Genomic DNA, 17,201 nt, shown 5'->3' on the forward strand with positions numbered 1-17,201 from the left:
CTTTGGTTCTTTTGATGGCTTTCTGTTAGTGTTGATGGTCAGAGTGAAAGACTTTTGGAAAAGTTTTCCAGGTGGGAGTAACAGCTTTTCCTGAAGCATCTTTTATCTTGGTTTATAGCCAGTGGTTGTTTCAATGCCCTCAGGTCACTTTTACCCTAAGACCCAGTATGCGTTTGTTCAACCTTCAAATCAGTCACTTCTGTCCTCACCTAGGGTACAAAACGATGTAGTTAGTTACCCAGTATTCTGGCTCAGTACGATCACAAATAATTCATGTCTGGAGGTGGTCAGGGCTATAGCATAAAGATTAGGAGTGGGAGCTCTGGAGTCAGTCTGTCTGCTGAGTTTGAATGTGGCCACACCGCTGACCAGTTATGTGACTTTAGACAAGTTACTTCACATCTCTATATCTCACCAGTCTTATGAGTAAAAAAAGGAATAATAATGGTACCTACCTCTGGGTTTGTTGTATGGAGTGAGTTAAATGCATAAAGCATTTAGAACAGTGTCTGGCACATAGTAAGTATTCAATAAACATTAGCCTTATGTTAATAATTCTATACTTTATATACCATCACTATATTTTTAGATAAGTGGGTATAATAAAAAATTGAAGGAAAGATGGTCAGTTTTAGAACAAACTTTATTTACAAAACTTCAACTCAGTCTGCTTTAGTATCACTATTGACAAAATACCTACGACTGAGATATTAAAAGAGATACATTTATTTTAGCTTTACATAAAAACAGAATCCAAGATTATCACAGTTTCCTATTCCTATGTGGCTCTGAATGCAGCTCTAAAAAACCCAAAACAAAACAAGACAAAATAGTTCTTTATAATGTACAATGGCTTAAGCAAACCACTTTAGTTTTTTTCTATTTAAGGGTTGGGACTGAGACTACTCTTCTGAAATTTGCTATTTACAGAGAAAGCCCTAAAGAACAGGATAACTTAAAGACAGAGTTTGAGTTTATCTGGCTTTCATAGTACAATATCCATAATGGCTTTAGAAGAAAGTAAATAAATAACATTGATAGACAGTATAGATTGATAATTTTCCGACAAACCCATTTATCTAAGATCATGCTGAGGAATCAAGGGGATTCCTTCATATATTTTAAAGTTTTAATTTATGGTAATTGCTGATTCACAAAGTCTTGCTCCATATTAAAACAGTTATTGCCAATATAACATATGAGAACCAGTACCCATGGAAACCAAACAGCCCATTTTTAAAAATCCCTTGTTAATATTCAGTTGATACACGCCTGATATATATGTGGTTGATATATGTGTGGGTACTAATCTCCTTTATTCAAGAATGTAAAATATTAATGGTATCTGGCATCCAGTTGTAAGAAAAACTCCCCCAGATTGGGAGGTAGCTGAGTGACATGTGAAAGAATCTTTTCCTAGCTGAATTTAAGGATATACCTATACTAGGCAAAAGGGTAGGGGAAAGGGAGAAGTAGAAGTAAAGAACAATTCCATTGGCTTAAATTAAACTGAGGTAATTAATTTGAGACAGCAAATAAATAAATCAGCAAATCCCCCATTTTTGTTTTCCAAAAAAAGAAATCACTGGCAAACCGTTACTAACAATTTTAAAGTTGATCCATTAATATATTTTTAAATAGAAAAGTTTGAATATTACATGTATCATAATTCCATTCATCTAATACACTCCTCTGCTGAGATATCTAACAGATCTTCATCTGTACTCTCTTCTGTCTCTGGCAAGTTGCCCCAAAGTAGGACGTTTACACCTGAAAATAAAAGGTCAAACAATTCTTTAGTGCTCACTACTGTTACAACTCAGAATATATGAAACTTTATAAGTTAATATTCTTATATAAACCATAGTGTTAGCAGTAAAGAGAATAGCCATTAAAGAATGTATTGCAAATATTATCCATCTAGGACCTAAATAAACATTCTTTAAATCCTTTTAAGCAAGGGCTTGACTTCTAGAATCTTAGAACTCAAAAAGATCTCAGGATTCCATTGACTCAAACCCTGCCTCCAGATACATTATGCCATAATCACTGTACACTGATAATTTTCCAATCCATTTTAATGATCTCTAAGAATGGAGATCTCACAAGATCCTTTTAGATTAAGTGCCTATTTGGAGGGTGCAGGGAAAAGTCCTGAATAAGTCTCATCTCTTCAATAAGCTTAGAAGTAGCTGGTGCCGTTTTTCTTATTAAAAAAAGCAAAGTTTTAGAGCCAGTTATAATATGAACTGCAATCCTTGATATAGGTGGGTTTCAGTCTAGAGACTGTCAAGGCAGAGCTGTAAACTAAACTTTAGGACCAAGTTGTAGCAGTCAATATAATAAACAAAACAACAATCTAAAATCTCATTGAGAAAGAATAGTCAGATTTCATACTGAAAAATACGGAACAAGTATATAGTAAATAACCAAACCCACATTAGAGGATAATGATTTGGTTTATTCTGGCCATGTACTATATTATAAGTTAAAAGCACTAAGTTGAAGAAAATTGACCTCTAGGATAGCCAATGAACTTCAACAAGAGAAGCAAATCTCAAGCTGTCCAGTTGTCAGGGTGGGTACAAAGAAGACTGGACAATTCTGGGTACCCGTTCCATACACACTGAGATAGCAGCCACGTGGTGGAAAGAAATAAGCCAGGGTTTGGTGATTTGGTTTGAATACGGTTTTCACCACTACCAGTACACCATGGATAGTTTTACTACTTTTACTACAAATGCATGCAACCATAGACAACATATATTATTGCTTTGTGTATTTAAAATTTTTATAGAATGGTATGATACTACGCGTTTTTTCTTAATTTTCTTTTCTCACTTATTACGTTTTTGAGGTTTATCTATGTTGATATATATAGATTTAGCTAATTTATTTTTATTTCTTTAGAGTATTCCATTGTGTGAATTTAAGAAAAATTACTAAGATATTGCAAACACAGCCCTTCCTCTAGCTGTCCCTCTTGCATAGGTGCCCAAGGAGACATGTACAAGGAGGTGCAGTGTGACATTGTTGTAATAGTTGAAATAATCAACTATCTATCTTGGCTGAAAGAGAGATATTGGAATCTAATTAGGCAAAAAAGTTAGCATTTATTGATACTACATTAGATACTGGTGAGGAGATACACGTGTACCATATTCTCTGTATTCTTTTTGCGTTTGAATTGCTTATAATAAAAAACACTCCCCATGCCCCAAGAATAAATGGTGTTCTGCTTCTGGTAATATGACATTGAAGAGCTGATGGGATTGTAAGGAAGTGCTAGGCCAAAATCTAGTGAAAATTAGAACCTATAAAGGTACATGGACAGATGAAGCCAATTTGCCTTTGAGAGCATTTGCCAATTCCAGGAATTGGGCTGAGATTCCCCAAGGTTCCTCATGAAAGCTCTAAGAAATCAGGTCTCTATGTGAATGCTAGCGTAGAACACAGACCTCCTGGGGTCCTTTTCAGTCTCAACATTCTAGAATTTTATAACGCTTGTGTATGTATTCCTTTGATGCTGCTGGTTCAGGTAATTCAAGGATAGTTCCAAGGCCCTTAGAAACTTTCTTTTATAGCAAGCATCTAGAAAATCTTGCTTTAAATTGCAATATTAGGGTTACAAAGGAAAAGTTTGGTATTCTTGGAGTCAATACTCAGAGACATGAAGCAGCTCAGCACAATTGGTTCAAAGGAGGAAAAATAAACTACGAGATTGGATCTGACAGCAGCAGTACCTTCCTTTCTCTGTTAAGAACGGAGGAAGGAAATCCTGTGATACATCTGTTTCTTATGGATTAGATTCAGTGCGAATAGAAGACTGCTGGGCTTTTATCTTTGAAAAATTGACCAATATTAAAAAGTAAATCAAAATAGAAAAATTTCCACCCTATGTTTTGAATTCTATGAAGCAGGAAAAATAGTATCAAAGCAGAAACTTCCTTTAATGAGTCCCGTGAGCAACACAAACATAAAAATGGAGGCCTAAATTAAGAGCTTCTATCCTACTTAGGGGAGTTCAGATAAATCCTTGCTTGAAAATAGCTTTCTTAATGTACTAGATTCTTAAATTAAGACCCCCACATGATGGATCAAGAGCCACAGTTGAATCCCAGGTGATAAAAAAAATTAAGTCTATAAAACTCTAAGCATAATTAGAGGATTTAAAGATCCTAATAATCTAGCTTGTAACTCATGATCTTTTGATGTGTGAAGGCAAATCATATTTTTTAAAAAAGGAATATATTTTGAGTTCCAAAGAAGACTAAAACATACATTTAGAAACCTAAGAATGTTAGTGCCAACTTAGATTGTCAAGTTCCTTAAACTCAACTTGGTCTGTTGTGTAAATAGATATTAGGCATTGAGAACAAAATTGAATAGCTCCAGACAATATAAAAATATTGTTTAAGAATTGGTAGTGTATTTTCTTAATAATTAGTACAATCGTACCTCATTTTACTGTGCTTTGCTTTATTGAGCCTTTTACAAATTTAAGGTTTGTTGTAACTCTGTTGAGTAAGTCCACCATTTTTCCAACAGCATGTACTCACTTCATGTCTCTGTGTCACATTTTTGTAATTCTCAATAATATTTCAAACTTTTTCATTATTATTATACCTTTTATGGTGATCTGTGATCAGTAATCTTTGATGTTATTATTGTAACAGTATCGCGGTGCCATGAATTGTACCCATATAAGATGGTGAACTTAATAGGTAAATATTAAATATAAAATGTGTGTGTTCTGACTGCTGCACTGACCAGGCCTCCCTATTCCCTGAAACACAATAATATTGAAATTATTAGGCCAATTAATATCCCTACAATGATGAAAGGAAGAGTCACATGTCTCTCACTTTAAATCAATAGCTAGAAATGATTAAGCTTAGTGAAGAGTGTATCTCCAGACAGTCGGAAAGCTAGGCCTCTTGCCTCAAATAGTCTCATTATGAATGCAAAGGAAAAGTTCTTGAAGGAAATTAAAAATGCTACTCCAGTGAACACACAAAATAGAAAGCAAAACAGCCTTATTGCTTACATGGAGAAAGTTTTAGTGATCCAGATAGATGATCAAAACCAACCATGACATTCTCTTAAGCCAAAGTCTAATCCAGAGCAAGGTCCTAACTTTCTTCAATTCTATGAAGGCTAAGAGAGTCAAGGAAACTACAGAAGAAAAGTTGGAAACTAGCAGAGGTTGGTTCATGAGGTTTAAGGAAAGAAGCCATCTCTATAACATAAAAGTGCAAATGAAGCAGCAAGTGCTGATGTAGAAGCTGCAACAAGTTATCCAGAATATCTAAATAAAGAAATTGATGAAGGTGGCTATACTAAGCAACAGATTTTTAATGTAGGCAAAGTCCATATAGGACTTTCATAGCTACAGAGAAGTCATACCTGGCTTCAAAGCTTCAAAGGACAGGCTGCCTTTCTTGTTAGGGGCTAATGCAGCTGGTGACTTTAAGTTGAAGCCAATGTTCATTTACCATTCTGAAAATCCTAGGCCCCTTAAGAATTATGCTAAATGTACTCTGCCTGTGCTCTATCAATTGAACAACAGAGCCTGGATGATAGTGTCTGTTTACAACATGGTTTACTAAATATTTTAAGTCCATTGTTAAGAACTACTTCTCAGAAAAAAAAAGATTGCTTTCAATATATTACTGCTCTTTGACAATGTACCTGGTCACCCAAGAATTCTGGTGGAGATGTACAAGGAGATGAATGTTGTTTTCATGCCTGCCAACACAATGTCCATTCTGAAGCCCATGGATCAAGGAGTAATTTAGACTTTCAAGTCTTATTACTTAAGAAATACATTTCATAAGGCTATAAACTGCCATAGACTGTAATTCCTCTGATGGATCTGTGCAAAGTAAATTGAAAACCTTTTGGAAAGGCACATTTGTGATTCATGGGAGGAGGTCAAAATATCAAGATTCATGAAATTTGAAAGAAGTTGATTCCAACACTCATGGATGACTTTGAGGGGTTCAAGACTTCGGTGGAGGAAGTAACTGCAGATGTGGTAGAAACAGAGAATTAGAATTAGAAGTGGAACTGAAAGATGTGTCTCAATTGCTGCAATCTCATGATCAAACTTTAACAGATGAGGAGTTACTTCTTATGGATGTGTGAAGAAAGTGGTTTCTTGAGATGGAATCTACCCCTGGTGAAGATGCTGTGAACACTGTTGAAATGAAAACAAAGGATTTAGAATATTCCATAAACTTAGTTGACAAAGCAGTGGCAGGATTTAAAAGGAATGTCTCCAATTTTGAAAGAATTTTTGCTGTGGGTAAAATGCTATCAAACAGCATTGCATGCTACAGAGAAATCTTTCATGAAAGGAAGAGTCAACCTATGTGGCAAACTTCATTGTTGTCCTATTTTAAGAAATTGCCACAGACACTCCATCTTTCAGCAGCCACCACCCTGATCAGTCAGCAGCCACCAACATAGAGGCAAGACCCTCCACCGGAAAAAGATTATGATCTGTTGAAGGCTCAGGTGATCATTAGTATTTTTTTTTTAAGAGACAGGGTCTAGCCTGTACCAGGCTGGAGTACAGTGGCACAATCATAGCTCACTCTAGCTGATCCAACCCAGCTAAGAAGGTCTAAAAGGAATCCTGAAATTATCTACTGGGAGTTTCACTCAGGTATTTATATAGAAATGTTACAGGAATGTCTAAATCCATTGCTTCTTACCAGTGGAGTCTAGTCTGTTAATATCATAAACTGCCCGGCTGTGAAACATCCAGAAGTGTCCATTGTTGCAGGAAAGAAGGCAGGAGGTACATGGAACAATCACATGATAACCTACAATGTTCCCACTAAAAAAGAAAGTAAATGCTGTTATATACCATGCAATACCTAGCCAGATAAGCATTTTTATGTGCTAATATAAATAGATAGACCGTATAATTTAGATCTGATTTTCTCCAAACAACCTCCATTCCTGGGATCATTGGGATGGGAGTTACTCTGATAATGGTTGCAGTTCTACCATTAAGTGGGAAAATAGTCTTTAAGTGAAATAATACTAACATATTCTTCCATTTCTTTGCTAATGTCATTTTATGCATTCTCCCTTTGGAAGCTAGCTTCTGGATGCCATCAGGTTGTGATTTGTTCCATTAAGTACCCAAATTGATGTGCTGTACAGACAAAATAAATTAAATAAACTCAGATCAGTGGGTAAAGGTTTTTGCTATCCCAGAACTGTGGCAAGTTGGGTTCTTACGTGTTCTAGTTCCATGCCAGCACCTAAAAACTGTTTCAACAGATGGAGGAGTAGGAAGACAGCATGAGTCCCTGTAAACCAAACACAAGCTGGCTGCTCTAATTTTAGTTTTAGTGTTTTTGAAGGAATTCAGAAATAAAGCATATCTATAGCCTCTAGAGAAAGTTGCAAAAGTTTTTGCTGTCTTCAGTATTATCCAGCTAATTATAAGTACCTCACTCTTTCACAAATTTTTTTTTTTTTTTTACTAGCTAGTCATATATTAAATAGAATGAACCTACAGGGAATGTTTTAGTACTTTTTAAAAAAAATGCAACATGAACTGTTTATACCTTGAGTTATAAAAATTCTTATTATAGCTTCATCTCACCCTGTGAGATGTGGGAGTCAGTCACTTTTATAAGACCCTATAAAGATTACTATAAAAGGTACCAGCCCACCTAAAATATGTCTTCTAATCATAACCTGCTTGAAATGCAAACAAATGAAAATAAAAGTTGTTCTTGGACTAGGACTGATGGTTATTTATAAGACTACATTGCAAGAGTAAATTCTATGGCTTTAATTATCTCCTATATTCACTCATTCATCCATTCATTTACTCACTCAACTAAGGTTTACTGAACATCTATTATATGCCAGACACTGTTCTAGGTGCTAGGAATACAGCAGTGGACAAAACAAAGTCCTTGCTCTCATGGAGTGAACATTCTAGTGGGGCTACATCAGATCATTTTGCTACCCTGTTAAAACCCCTTCAATGGCTTCCTATTGGCCAAATATGAAAATAAAAAACCATTTCGTACCAAGGTCTGGATCTGCACTGTCCAAAACAATAGCCACTAGCCACATGTGGCTAATTGTGCACATGAAATGGGGCTGGCCTGTACTGAGACATGTTGTAAATGTAAAATGTACACCAGATCTCAAAGACTAAGAACAAAAAATAGAATATAAAATTTACATTAATAATTTATGTTGGTTGCATATTGGAATGAGAATATTTTGGATATATTGGGTTAAAATATATGATTAAAATTAATTTTACCTGTTTTGTTTTAATTAATTTTTAAAATGTTACTAGAACATTTTAAATTACATATATGACTTGTGTATTTCTATTGGACAACACTGCTCTATGTTATCTGGGTTCATCTCTAAACTATTCATACTACTCTCCCCCCATGCTCACTTCCACCACACTGGCTATCAGTCTTTTGTTCCTTGAATATGTTAAGCTTTTTCTTGCCATTGGTTCTTTGCATTTGCTATTTCCTCTTACTCTTCATGAGAAGGCTTCCCTGACCATGACAACTAAAATAGCTCTCACCTACTTTCTCAACTTCTATAATCCTCTACCATTTATTATTATTATTTCCTTAGGAGTACTTTCTACCATATTAAATATCCTATTTATTTAAATATCTTATTGATTGGTCATCTTCCCATTAGAATATAATGTCCAAAGGATAGTGACTTTATCTTGTTTGTTGCTGTGTTTCCAGTCACTGTAAGTTCTCAATATAAGTATAGCTTTAATGAATAAATGAATGAATGAAATCAACTAGTCATTAGCATGTAAGAAGAGTTTGCTAAGTTAAATGATTAGGACTATAATTTACAATTCAAACCCCATCTGAATGAGAAATTCTCAACTTTTTTCTCCCTAAAATGGGAATATTAACACATGTTCATCTACCTCTCAAAAGATTATAGTAGTGGCTGTCATCTGTGTTGTAATTTAGTTTATTAAGCCTTTTAACATTCATAATTCATTTGATCTTCACAACAACTTTATAAGGTAAATACAAAAGACAATTTGTATTTTATTGAGATATCGTATTAATAAGATAGAAGTTAAATAAGGAAACAGCGGTTCAGAGGTTTAGAGGTTTGAGGAGTTTACTTAGTCAAGACCAAATAGAAAGTAAGGTAGAGCTACTACTGTAAATCCAAGTATTCCCCCCAAACTATATTGTCTTGTTCTGAAAATTAATGCAGATACTTGTGAATGCACTTTGAAAACTGTAAAATCATATACAAATGTGAAGTATCACAAGATCCTTTTTAAAAATAGCTCTAAGTAACAAATGATTTTTTCAGTGGCTCATTGCATGGGTTATAGCAGTACTCATTGCAGCCCACTGAACCTATCTCTGTGATTTGATGTAAACATCCATCTTCTAAACCCAGGGCTATCTAGAATATTGCTACAAATTACCACTTTAAACATGCGATGTCCTTCAGTTTACATTTGCAGATCTTGGTGAAATAGCATCTTCCAATGAAGTCCACTGCACTGGAGAGAGAAAAGTATAAAGGTAGTTAAATATACTTTTTAACAAATTTAATTGTAGCCAAAAAGTAATATAAAATTTACTGACTTAATCATTTTTAAGTGTACAGTTCAAAGTGTTAAATACAATCACATTGTTGTGCAGTGAATTTCCATACCTTTTTCATTTTGCAAAATTGAAGCTCTATACTTATTAAATAACAGCTCCCCATTTTCCCTCCCCTCTGCCCCCGGCCACTACCATTCTACTTTCTTTTTCAGTGAGTTTGACTAATTTAGATAGCTCATAAAAGTGGAATACAGTATTTGTCTTTTTATGACTGGCTTATTTCACTTAGCATAAAGTCCTCAATGTTCATCCATGTTGTAGCATGTGACAGGATTTCCTTGCTTTATAAGGCTGAATAATATTCTGTTGTATGTATATACCACACTTTGTTTATCCATTCATCTGTGGAGTTAATGGACATTTGGATTGCTTCCACCTCTTGGCTATTGTGATTAATGCTGTTATGAACATGCATGTGCAAATATCTCTTCAAGTTCCTGCTTTGAATTCTTTTGTCTAAATACCTAGAAGTGGAACTACTGGATCACATGGCAATTCTGTGTTTAATTTTTTGAGGAGCTACCATACAGTTTTCCATAGTGGCTCTACCATTTTACATTCCTGCAGTTTGAAAGGGTTCTAATTTCTCTACATCCTCATCATCAAATGTACTTTTAAATGTGATTTAGCACAAATTTTGTAAATCCAAAGAGCTGAAAGACACTAATGCAGAACTATAGTATATTTTGTAAGAGTCAGTTAATATTTGTGAGCTCACCACAAACATCTGAGAAAACTTCCATTAAATAAAAAAATCTACTGTTTCACACTTTAGCACTGCGGTCCCAAACCCCAGAGCCGGTGGGGTATCAGTCCCGCCGGAGTTCTGCCCATACCCTCGCTACCCCACCTCCCACGCCCTCTCCCGTCCGTGGAAACATTGTCTTCCATGAAACTGGTCCCTGGTGCCAAAAAGATTGGGGACCGCTGCAGTTTAGCACATTAATCCATCGCTTTCATAACCTATACAAAGAATAGACAAAAGAAAAACCTGATTCTATTCTAGACTTTTGGCTAACCTATAATACTAATAGTTCATCTGAGTCTTCCTTATGACTGCCTTATTACTTATCACAGCTATTGCAAAGATGAATGAGTTAATGTTTTAAATTTGTGTGTGTATGTGCTACTAAAAAGAATTGGGTGGGTATGGTGGCTTATGCCTGTAATCCCAGTACTTTTGGGGTGGGGGGCAGCGATGGCTTGAGGCCAGGAGTTTGAGACCAGCCTGGGCAACATAACAAGATTCTGTCACTATAAAGAAAATTTTAACAATCAGCTGGATGTGACAATGTGGGCCCGTAGTCTCAGCTACTTGGGAGGCTGAGGTGGGAGGATCACTTAAGCCCAGGAGTTTGAGGTTAGGTGAACTATGATCAGCCCACTGCACTCCAGTCTTGGCAACAGAGGGAGACCCTGTATCTGAAAAAAAAAAAAAAAAAAAAAAAGAAAAAGCACTAGATAATAAATCATAGAACCTTTGCAGCAGTAAGTTCTGTGATTTATTTTCTATTGTTTTTTCTTTTTTGCAACCCATATGCACACACCCACAAACTTATACTATCAACCCATTTATCTTTGCAATAAATGAGAACCTTTGGCTATGCTAATAGGCATGACTACACTTAGACCAATTCAGAAAAGATTTAAAGGGAGGAAGAGTCCGCAGCTTTACCTGGATATATTTGAAAACTTTTAAAGTTTCTATCATTATCATGAAATTCTTTTTTTAAAAAATTTTTTGGTGACAGAGTCTTGCTCTGTTGCCCTGGTCACAGTGCAGTGGTACAATCATAGCTCACTTTGTAGAGACAGGGGTCTTGGTATGTTGCTCAGGCTGGCCTCAAGAGATCCTCCCAACTTGGCCTCCCAAAGTGCTGAGATTACAGGCATGAGCCACTGTGCCCTGACATGAAATTAATTTTAAATCAATTATGGTTTTTAGCCTGCTTCCTCTGGCTCTGTGTCCAAAGACTCGAAGAATAGCTATCCACTCATATTTTAAATAGTTTCTTTCATTCTAATAATAAGATTTCAATAAGGAACTAAATCTTGAAAATCATGTAGGGCACATATACATTGACTATAGAAAGATAAAATACCTTTTAGAGCTAGAAAAAGTTGTAGAGTAAAATAAAATGGCTATTATACCAAATAGGGAGCAAATTCTTAAAGACTCTACACCCAAAAGTGGGTAGTGGCTGAAAACAGATTTTAAAAGGGTTCAATTAGGCAAACAAACGTGTAATATCCAAAATAGGCTTTATAGGAGATACACATTATTTTAAGGATAAATCTATTTTTCATCCCATAAAAATATATTTATTTCTCTCAGAGAGAAAGAGAAAGATTTGAGGAGAGAATATTGAATTTGATGGATAATGGATTTGACTCAGCATGCCAATTGCAAATAACGGTAGAAAACTATGTTGGTTTTATTATTATTTTTTTGGTGTCAAACTTTACGGATAAAAACGAAAAACTTAAATGACCTCTCCTCTCCAACAGTGCAGAAAATCTTGTCTGAATTTACCTAGAGTCCAGGTCATAGACTTGATTTAGTAAAATAGGATGGTTGGGCAGGACACCCAGCCAGGGGTCAAGTCTAAGGCAACTGTGGTCACGTGACCATAAGTGAACTAGAAGTGTTACATCAGGACTGACCACTCTAGCTAAACCACAGACTTTGTCCAGACAGTCTGCTTACTTAGATATATTCCAAGGGGATCATCAGACTGTTGGGAGTGGCTGGAACACCAAAATGACAACCTTGTTGTTGACTCCCAGAGATGCAAGCTATACACTTTTCCCATTTAGTTAAAGGCTACTGTTGCCCGCCTCCAGCGTGACTTACTTGGTAGGAGGGATGTCTGTAGAGAAAAGGTCTATTTCGGTATCAGCCAGCAAAACAGCCTTCATTCCCCTAGAGCTGAGCACTTGTTTACAGAATTTGCAACACAGGACGGACACGCACCGGTCCTTGAAACTACAACTGTTGGTAGACATGGCGTCCCGGGAAGGATGAAGCGTGGGGTTTTGAAAAAGGAACCAAGAGCGATACCCCTTCTACTTTGATTCCCCCGGGCCAAAAATCAAGTTAGGAGGCTTCAAGCTTTTCTAAGCCCTAAAACCGGGAAGGAAAAGAGTTCTTTTCTTTTTTCCCCGTGGAAGGGTAAAAGTAATATTTATTGAGTAGCAACAGGGGAGAGCAGCAAGCTTGGTTTTCCTTTTAACTTTCGGAGAAGGGAGTGGAGTTTGAGGGGAACTTCTCAACAGCTTTCCCTTTTTGCTGTCTAAAAGGATCCCCTACTCTTTAGCTCCCGCCCCTGCAGCAATTCCCTCAGCCTTCTCCCGTTGTCTCTTTCATTGAAAACTTCTCTTAGGACGTCCCTCTCCCGGCATGAAGCCCCTCCTTCGATTCCACGCTCGGATCGCGGACTAAGCGTCCCCACCCACGCTCCCCCTTCCCTGGATTCGGAAACTCCCTCAGCTTTTCCACCGGAACGACCCCGGTTGTCCTCAGTCTCCCCCCTCTCTCCCGCGACCTTCCTCCGCTCTGCCGGTCCGCGGGCCCCTCCCGGGGCAGCCCCCGGCCCTCAGCCCGCTCGCGCTCGCGCCGTTTCTCCCGCGTCCTCCCTCCCCTCGGCTCTCCCTCGGGCCCCGCGCTGTCCCCTCAGGTCTCTCCCGCGGCGGCCGCTCCCGAGCGCGCGGTGGTGTCGGTCGGGAGGGGCAGAGGTCGCTTTCGGGGCTCAGTCGGCGCTGGATCTGTCACCAAACACGTCGTTGTTTGCGCCCTCTTCCGCTTTCTCTGCCTTTCCAACCGGCTGTCAGTTTGAATTGCCAGCGCCGCGCACGGATTGGGAGAACTAGAGTTCGCCCACGTCCCGCATTGGAAGGCCCCGGGGCCTTCCCCTGACGAGAGTTCAGTGGCAAGGAGACCGTACGCCCCGCCCCAGTAACGGTGCCGAGATCAGCTCGGCATTCTGGTTGGCCGAGCTTGGCTCCGCCTCCAATCTCATTGGCCGGCTTCGGAGGATTCGGCAAACCCTCTTCCCGCCCTGGTGAAAGTGGCAAGACGCGCCCCTCGCGCTTCTTATTGGAAGACGTCCTACTCTCCCCGCCACCCTCTACTCTCTATTGGCTAAAATTCCCTGCAACACCCCCTGATCTCTACCCCGGTCCAATTGGTCGTGCCTTAGCCCAAGAGTTTGTGTTTGGTTGTCGGTTTCATCTTAATCCCGCCCATCAGTTCTATTTTAGGGAATCGACAACCCGGGGAGGAGCTTAACCTGTGACCACGCCTGGACAGTGCTAGTTACACCTCCAAGTTTTGCCAGCTCCTCCCCCTCATTCCTGGCCTCTCGGGATCAGCTATTCCTATTGGCTATAGGCCCCATCGGTCGATAGAAAACGGGCGGTGATTGGCAAGGGGGTGGGTTTTGCTTCCCGGCGGGGTCCTGCGGAGTTGGCTGAGGCTCCTCAGGGACTGGGGGACCGATCTGCGTAGAAGCGGGTGGCGGGGAAGAGAGGGAGAAGAGCCGGGGAAGCGGAGCCGGGGACCTGGGACCCGTCGCATCAGAGCCAGGTAAAGGCTCCTTCCCTCTCTCCTTTCTTCTTCCCGGCCGCCGGGCTGGAGCCCTGATTGAACAAACCCGGGCTGGGGCGGGAAGGAGAGGGCGCGGATGCTGCTCGCGGCATCGCCTCAGCGGTGCCGCCCGGAATCCCTCATACCGCCCCCCCCGACCCCCTCCAAATCTCCCAGTACAGCCCATAATACTTGTCGGGACCGCGCGTCTCTCCGCCCATCCCCGCACAGCCTGGGAGTCTGCCCGGGCTCGCAGATCGCAGCGCAGCCCGCACCCGGCCCCTCCCCGGTTCCTCTGCACACGGACAGTTGCGGTCCACCTTGGGGCAGCCGTCGTTGGCATCGCGCGTAACCATCGGCTGGCCTCTTCCCAGGCCCTGGCAGACAGCCCGGGTCACAGCCCGGGACCCAGAGGATGGGTGTTCCGCACAGCTTCCGGGGCTCTTCCCCTGCCCCACCCCCGGCCCACCCCAATGGGCTCCTATTCACCCACTTCCATTCCCAGACCATAGCCTGGTCCCCAAAGTTGCTAACATCCTTGCGCTTCACGTAACGTCTTGGCCCACGATAGTCTGCTAAGTCCCCCTCGCCCGCAAGGCAGCCCTCTCCCGCCTTCCTAGCGTGTGCAGCTCCAGTTGTCCCCGGGCTGGCGTCCAGCCTCGGGACCCCACCTCACGCCCGCCTCCCCGCTTCCTGCCTGCCTGAACCACGCCGCCTCTGCTCCCTCTCTTCCTCCCTCCGTGTGGCCCTTCTTTCAGATGGGGGAAGTGGGAGACACTAGCAAGAGCCTCTTCCCGGTGCCCAGAGGGGCAGGGGCGACCAAGGAGAGAGGGTCGCCGCTGCGGCACACGGGGGATTTTGACGCCGGGCTCTGCGCTCCCTCCTGCTTCCCTCCCGCCTCCCAGGCCTTGGCCAGGGCGGGATCTCCTCCGGCACCTCCTGGTGCAAGGAGTCGAGACGGCGACCCTCACTGACCTCCCCTCACCCCCAGCCTAGGATTGGGTGCGGTATCCGGGTTCCCTGGGCTAAGGTGACAAAAAATATTGGGGGTGGCATTTTAGAGTCACTCTTGTCCCTGGCTTGGGGGAGGCGACGGCTGCCTTCCGCCCCCCGCCCCCTGTTTTCCCGGCTCCGACCCTATCCTCTAACCCGTTTCCTGCTTCTGCCGACCACATTGTTTTCCTGGATGCGTCCCTTGCCGAGCAGGCTTTTTCCTGCAGATCCCCCCACCCGCCCCAGCATTTAGCTGCCAAGAGAAGCTAGTAACCCAAAACAAAACAACTGGGAGGAGGGGCGGGAGGGGAAGAAAAGTTGTGCCCGGGTGGCTTGTCCCTCCCTGGCTTTGATCCCCTTTGATGTCCAGGGAGGTGCCCCAGCTGGGGGTCAGGGGCCACGTCGGGGGCAGGGCCCAGAGGGCCCCCACGGGCTGGCCGCTGCCCAGAGCTGGCGGGGCTGGCGGGGATCGCGAGGCCGCCGAGGTGCCGCAGTCCCCGCCCGGATCCCCGCGTTCCCGCCGCAGTCCCCGCCCGGAGCCCGCGCGGGCGGCTGCTCCAAAGTGTTTTCTTTCAGCCTTAAAACAAAATCCGGAGGGAGCTTCCTTCCTCCCCACCTCGCAGCGCCCGGCTCTGAGGGCCGGGCGGCGTTTGGCCGAGATGAATGGGCCCAGGCCGGGCTGGGAAAGACGTCCCCTACCCCACCCCCGCTGCGATTGGGATCGGCGCTCTGGCTGATCACCCCCTCCCCCTTTTCCTGCATTTACAGGCAAGTGAACCGGAGCAAACGACTTCCGATCCAGTCTGCGTTGCTGCGGCTCCCGTTTGGGATTTGATTTGCAGCATCTTGGAGCCTCTACGACGAAAAACCGCGAAGCACACCCAGCCCTCCCCCGGCACCCCGATACTCACCCACTCCCTCCCGGGGACACAGCTGGGCGCGTCCACACCCCCGCACCCCCACACCATGTTGTGCGGAAGGACTTCCACTCCCCGCCTGTGTCGTTGATGTCAGACCCCAGGCCAGCCTCCGGGCGCTGCAGTTCTCCTGGCTAATGCTGAGGCTGCCGCTCCGGTTCTAGCACAGGAACCAGCCACTGCCGCACCCGGCCCCATCGCCCACCGTCTGCATGTGCCCGCCGTAGCCGCCTGCCCATCCCGCAGCCCGCGCTCCACGGAGCGCTGGAGACCACCGCGGGGGGCCCCTTCTGCCCTCGGGAGAAGCGGTCTTGGAGGTATTGATTTTGGTGGTTGGATTTTTCCCGTGGATCTATCAATTCACAATTCGAATTTGGAAGAAAGAAGGAAAACATGACGTCTCCAGCCAAATTCAAAAAGGATAAGGAGATCATAGCAGAGTACGATACTCAGGTCAAAGGTAAGGCCTTTGAAAAATAGCATACTGCAAATGCTCTGTGCACTGGTGGGGCATGTATTTCCACCCTGATTTGCAGGCTGTTCATTTCTTTGGGCGGAGCAGGTGGGGCTGGACTGACCGACCCCAAAGGTGGTCATAGGTGGGTCTGAACCTCCGAAGGATGGGCAGTGCCAGGGGCTACAGGCACTGGAAAAGAATTTTCAGAATGGGCTTTAGGAATGTCTCTGTAGGGCTGACCATTATTTTGGCAGCCCTTTCCCCAAGCTGGAGAGGGTGGGGGGAGGGGCAAGAGGTTCTTGGAGAGAGGAAGGCACAATTTGCCTCTGGGTGTCTGGGTCAGGTTTCCTTGAAGGACAACTGAAATCTGACAGGTGTTTGGACATTTATTTCAGAGATTGAAGATGAGCCCAGACAGAGAAAGGCAACCTTGAGAAGGTGTACCATTTGGAGAGCTCTGGCAGAGGCGGGGGGGTTTGTTCTGATACATTATATTAAAACGTGAGATTTGGTATGACATTGGACACTGAAAGTCCATAGCCACCTTGGGCGCACCTTGTACTTCCCTGATCCTTGGTCAGCCTGCTTAC

At 42.4% G+C, this 17,201-nt stretch overlaps 2 protein-coding genes across 11 annotated transcripts in view; one reads left to right on the top strand and one right to left on the bottom strand.

The window, feature by feature from the left end:
- Window positions 1-1,540: 1,540 nt before the first annotated feature.
- Window positions 1,541-13,552, bottom strand: FAM72A (family with sequence similarity 72 member A). Of its 3 annotated transcripts, none has more exons than XM_045536580.1 (4): window positions 12,514-13,533; window positions 9,476-9,553; window positions 6,720-6,844; window positions 1,541-1,770 (listed from the first exon to the last, which is right to left on the bottom strand). In XM_045536580.1, the coding sequence occupies exons 1-4, from the start codon at window positions 12,663-12,665 to the stop codon at window positions 1,676-1,678; spliced, it is 450 nt and encodes a 149-aa protein (XP_045392536.1). In that variant the 5' UTR covers window positions 12,666-13,533; the 3' UTR covers window positions 1,541-1,675. The 3 variants fall into 3 exon arrangements, with proteins under 3 accessions (XP_045392536.1, XP_045392539.1, XP_045392538.1); XM_045536582.1 differs by lacking the exon at window positions 1,541-1,770 and adding an exon at window positions 6,105-6,190 and having other exon boundaries at window positions 12,514-13,546; XM_045536583.1 differs by lacking the exon at window positions 6,720-6,844 and having other exon boundaries at window positions 12,514-13,552.
- A 517-nt stretch (window positions 13,553-14,069) lies between these two features.
- SRGAP2 (SLIT-ROBO Rho GTPase activating protein 2) overlaps window positions 14,070-17,201 on the top strand; it is a 218,242-nt gene continuing 215,110 nt past the window's right edge. For all 8 annotated transcript variants that reach the window (XM_045536572.1, XM_045536574.1, XM_045536573.1 and 5 more), the window contains exons 1-2: window positions 14,070-14,244; window positions 16,006-16,614. In XM_045536572.1, the coding sequence (XP_045392528.1) occupies window positions 16,548-16,614 (67 nt within the window). In that variant the 5' untranslated portion in view covers window positions 14,070-14,244; window positions 16,006-16,547. The remainder of the gene's footprint in view (window positions 14,245-16,005; window positions 16,615-17,201) is intronic.

This window comes from Lemur catta, chromosome 23 (assembly GCF_020740605.2).
Source record: "Lemur catta isolate mLemCat1 chromosome 23, mLemCat1.pri, whole genome shotgun sequence".
In the NCBI taxonomy this organism is placed as follows: domain Eukaryota; kingdom Metazoa; phylum Chordata; class Mammalia; order Primates; family Lemuridae; genus Lemur; species Lemur catta.

Excerpts from the sequence above, each read along its gene's own strand:
- FAM72A (XM_045536580.1), bottom strand. The coding sequence starts at position 12,665 with ATGTCTACCAACAGTTGTAGTTTCAAGGACCGGTGCGTGTCCGTCCTG. Across the intron at positions 9,554-12,513 it reads ACAGACATCCCTCCTACCAA|TGCAGTGGACTTCATTGGAA; the intron begins GTAAGTCACGCT and ends TTCTCTCTCCAG. Across the intron at positions 1,771-6,719 it reads TAACAGACTAGACTCCACTG|GTGTAAACGTCCTACTTTGG; the intron begins GTAAGAAGCAAT and ends TTTTATTTTCAG.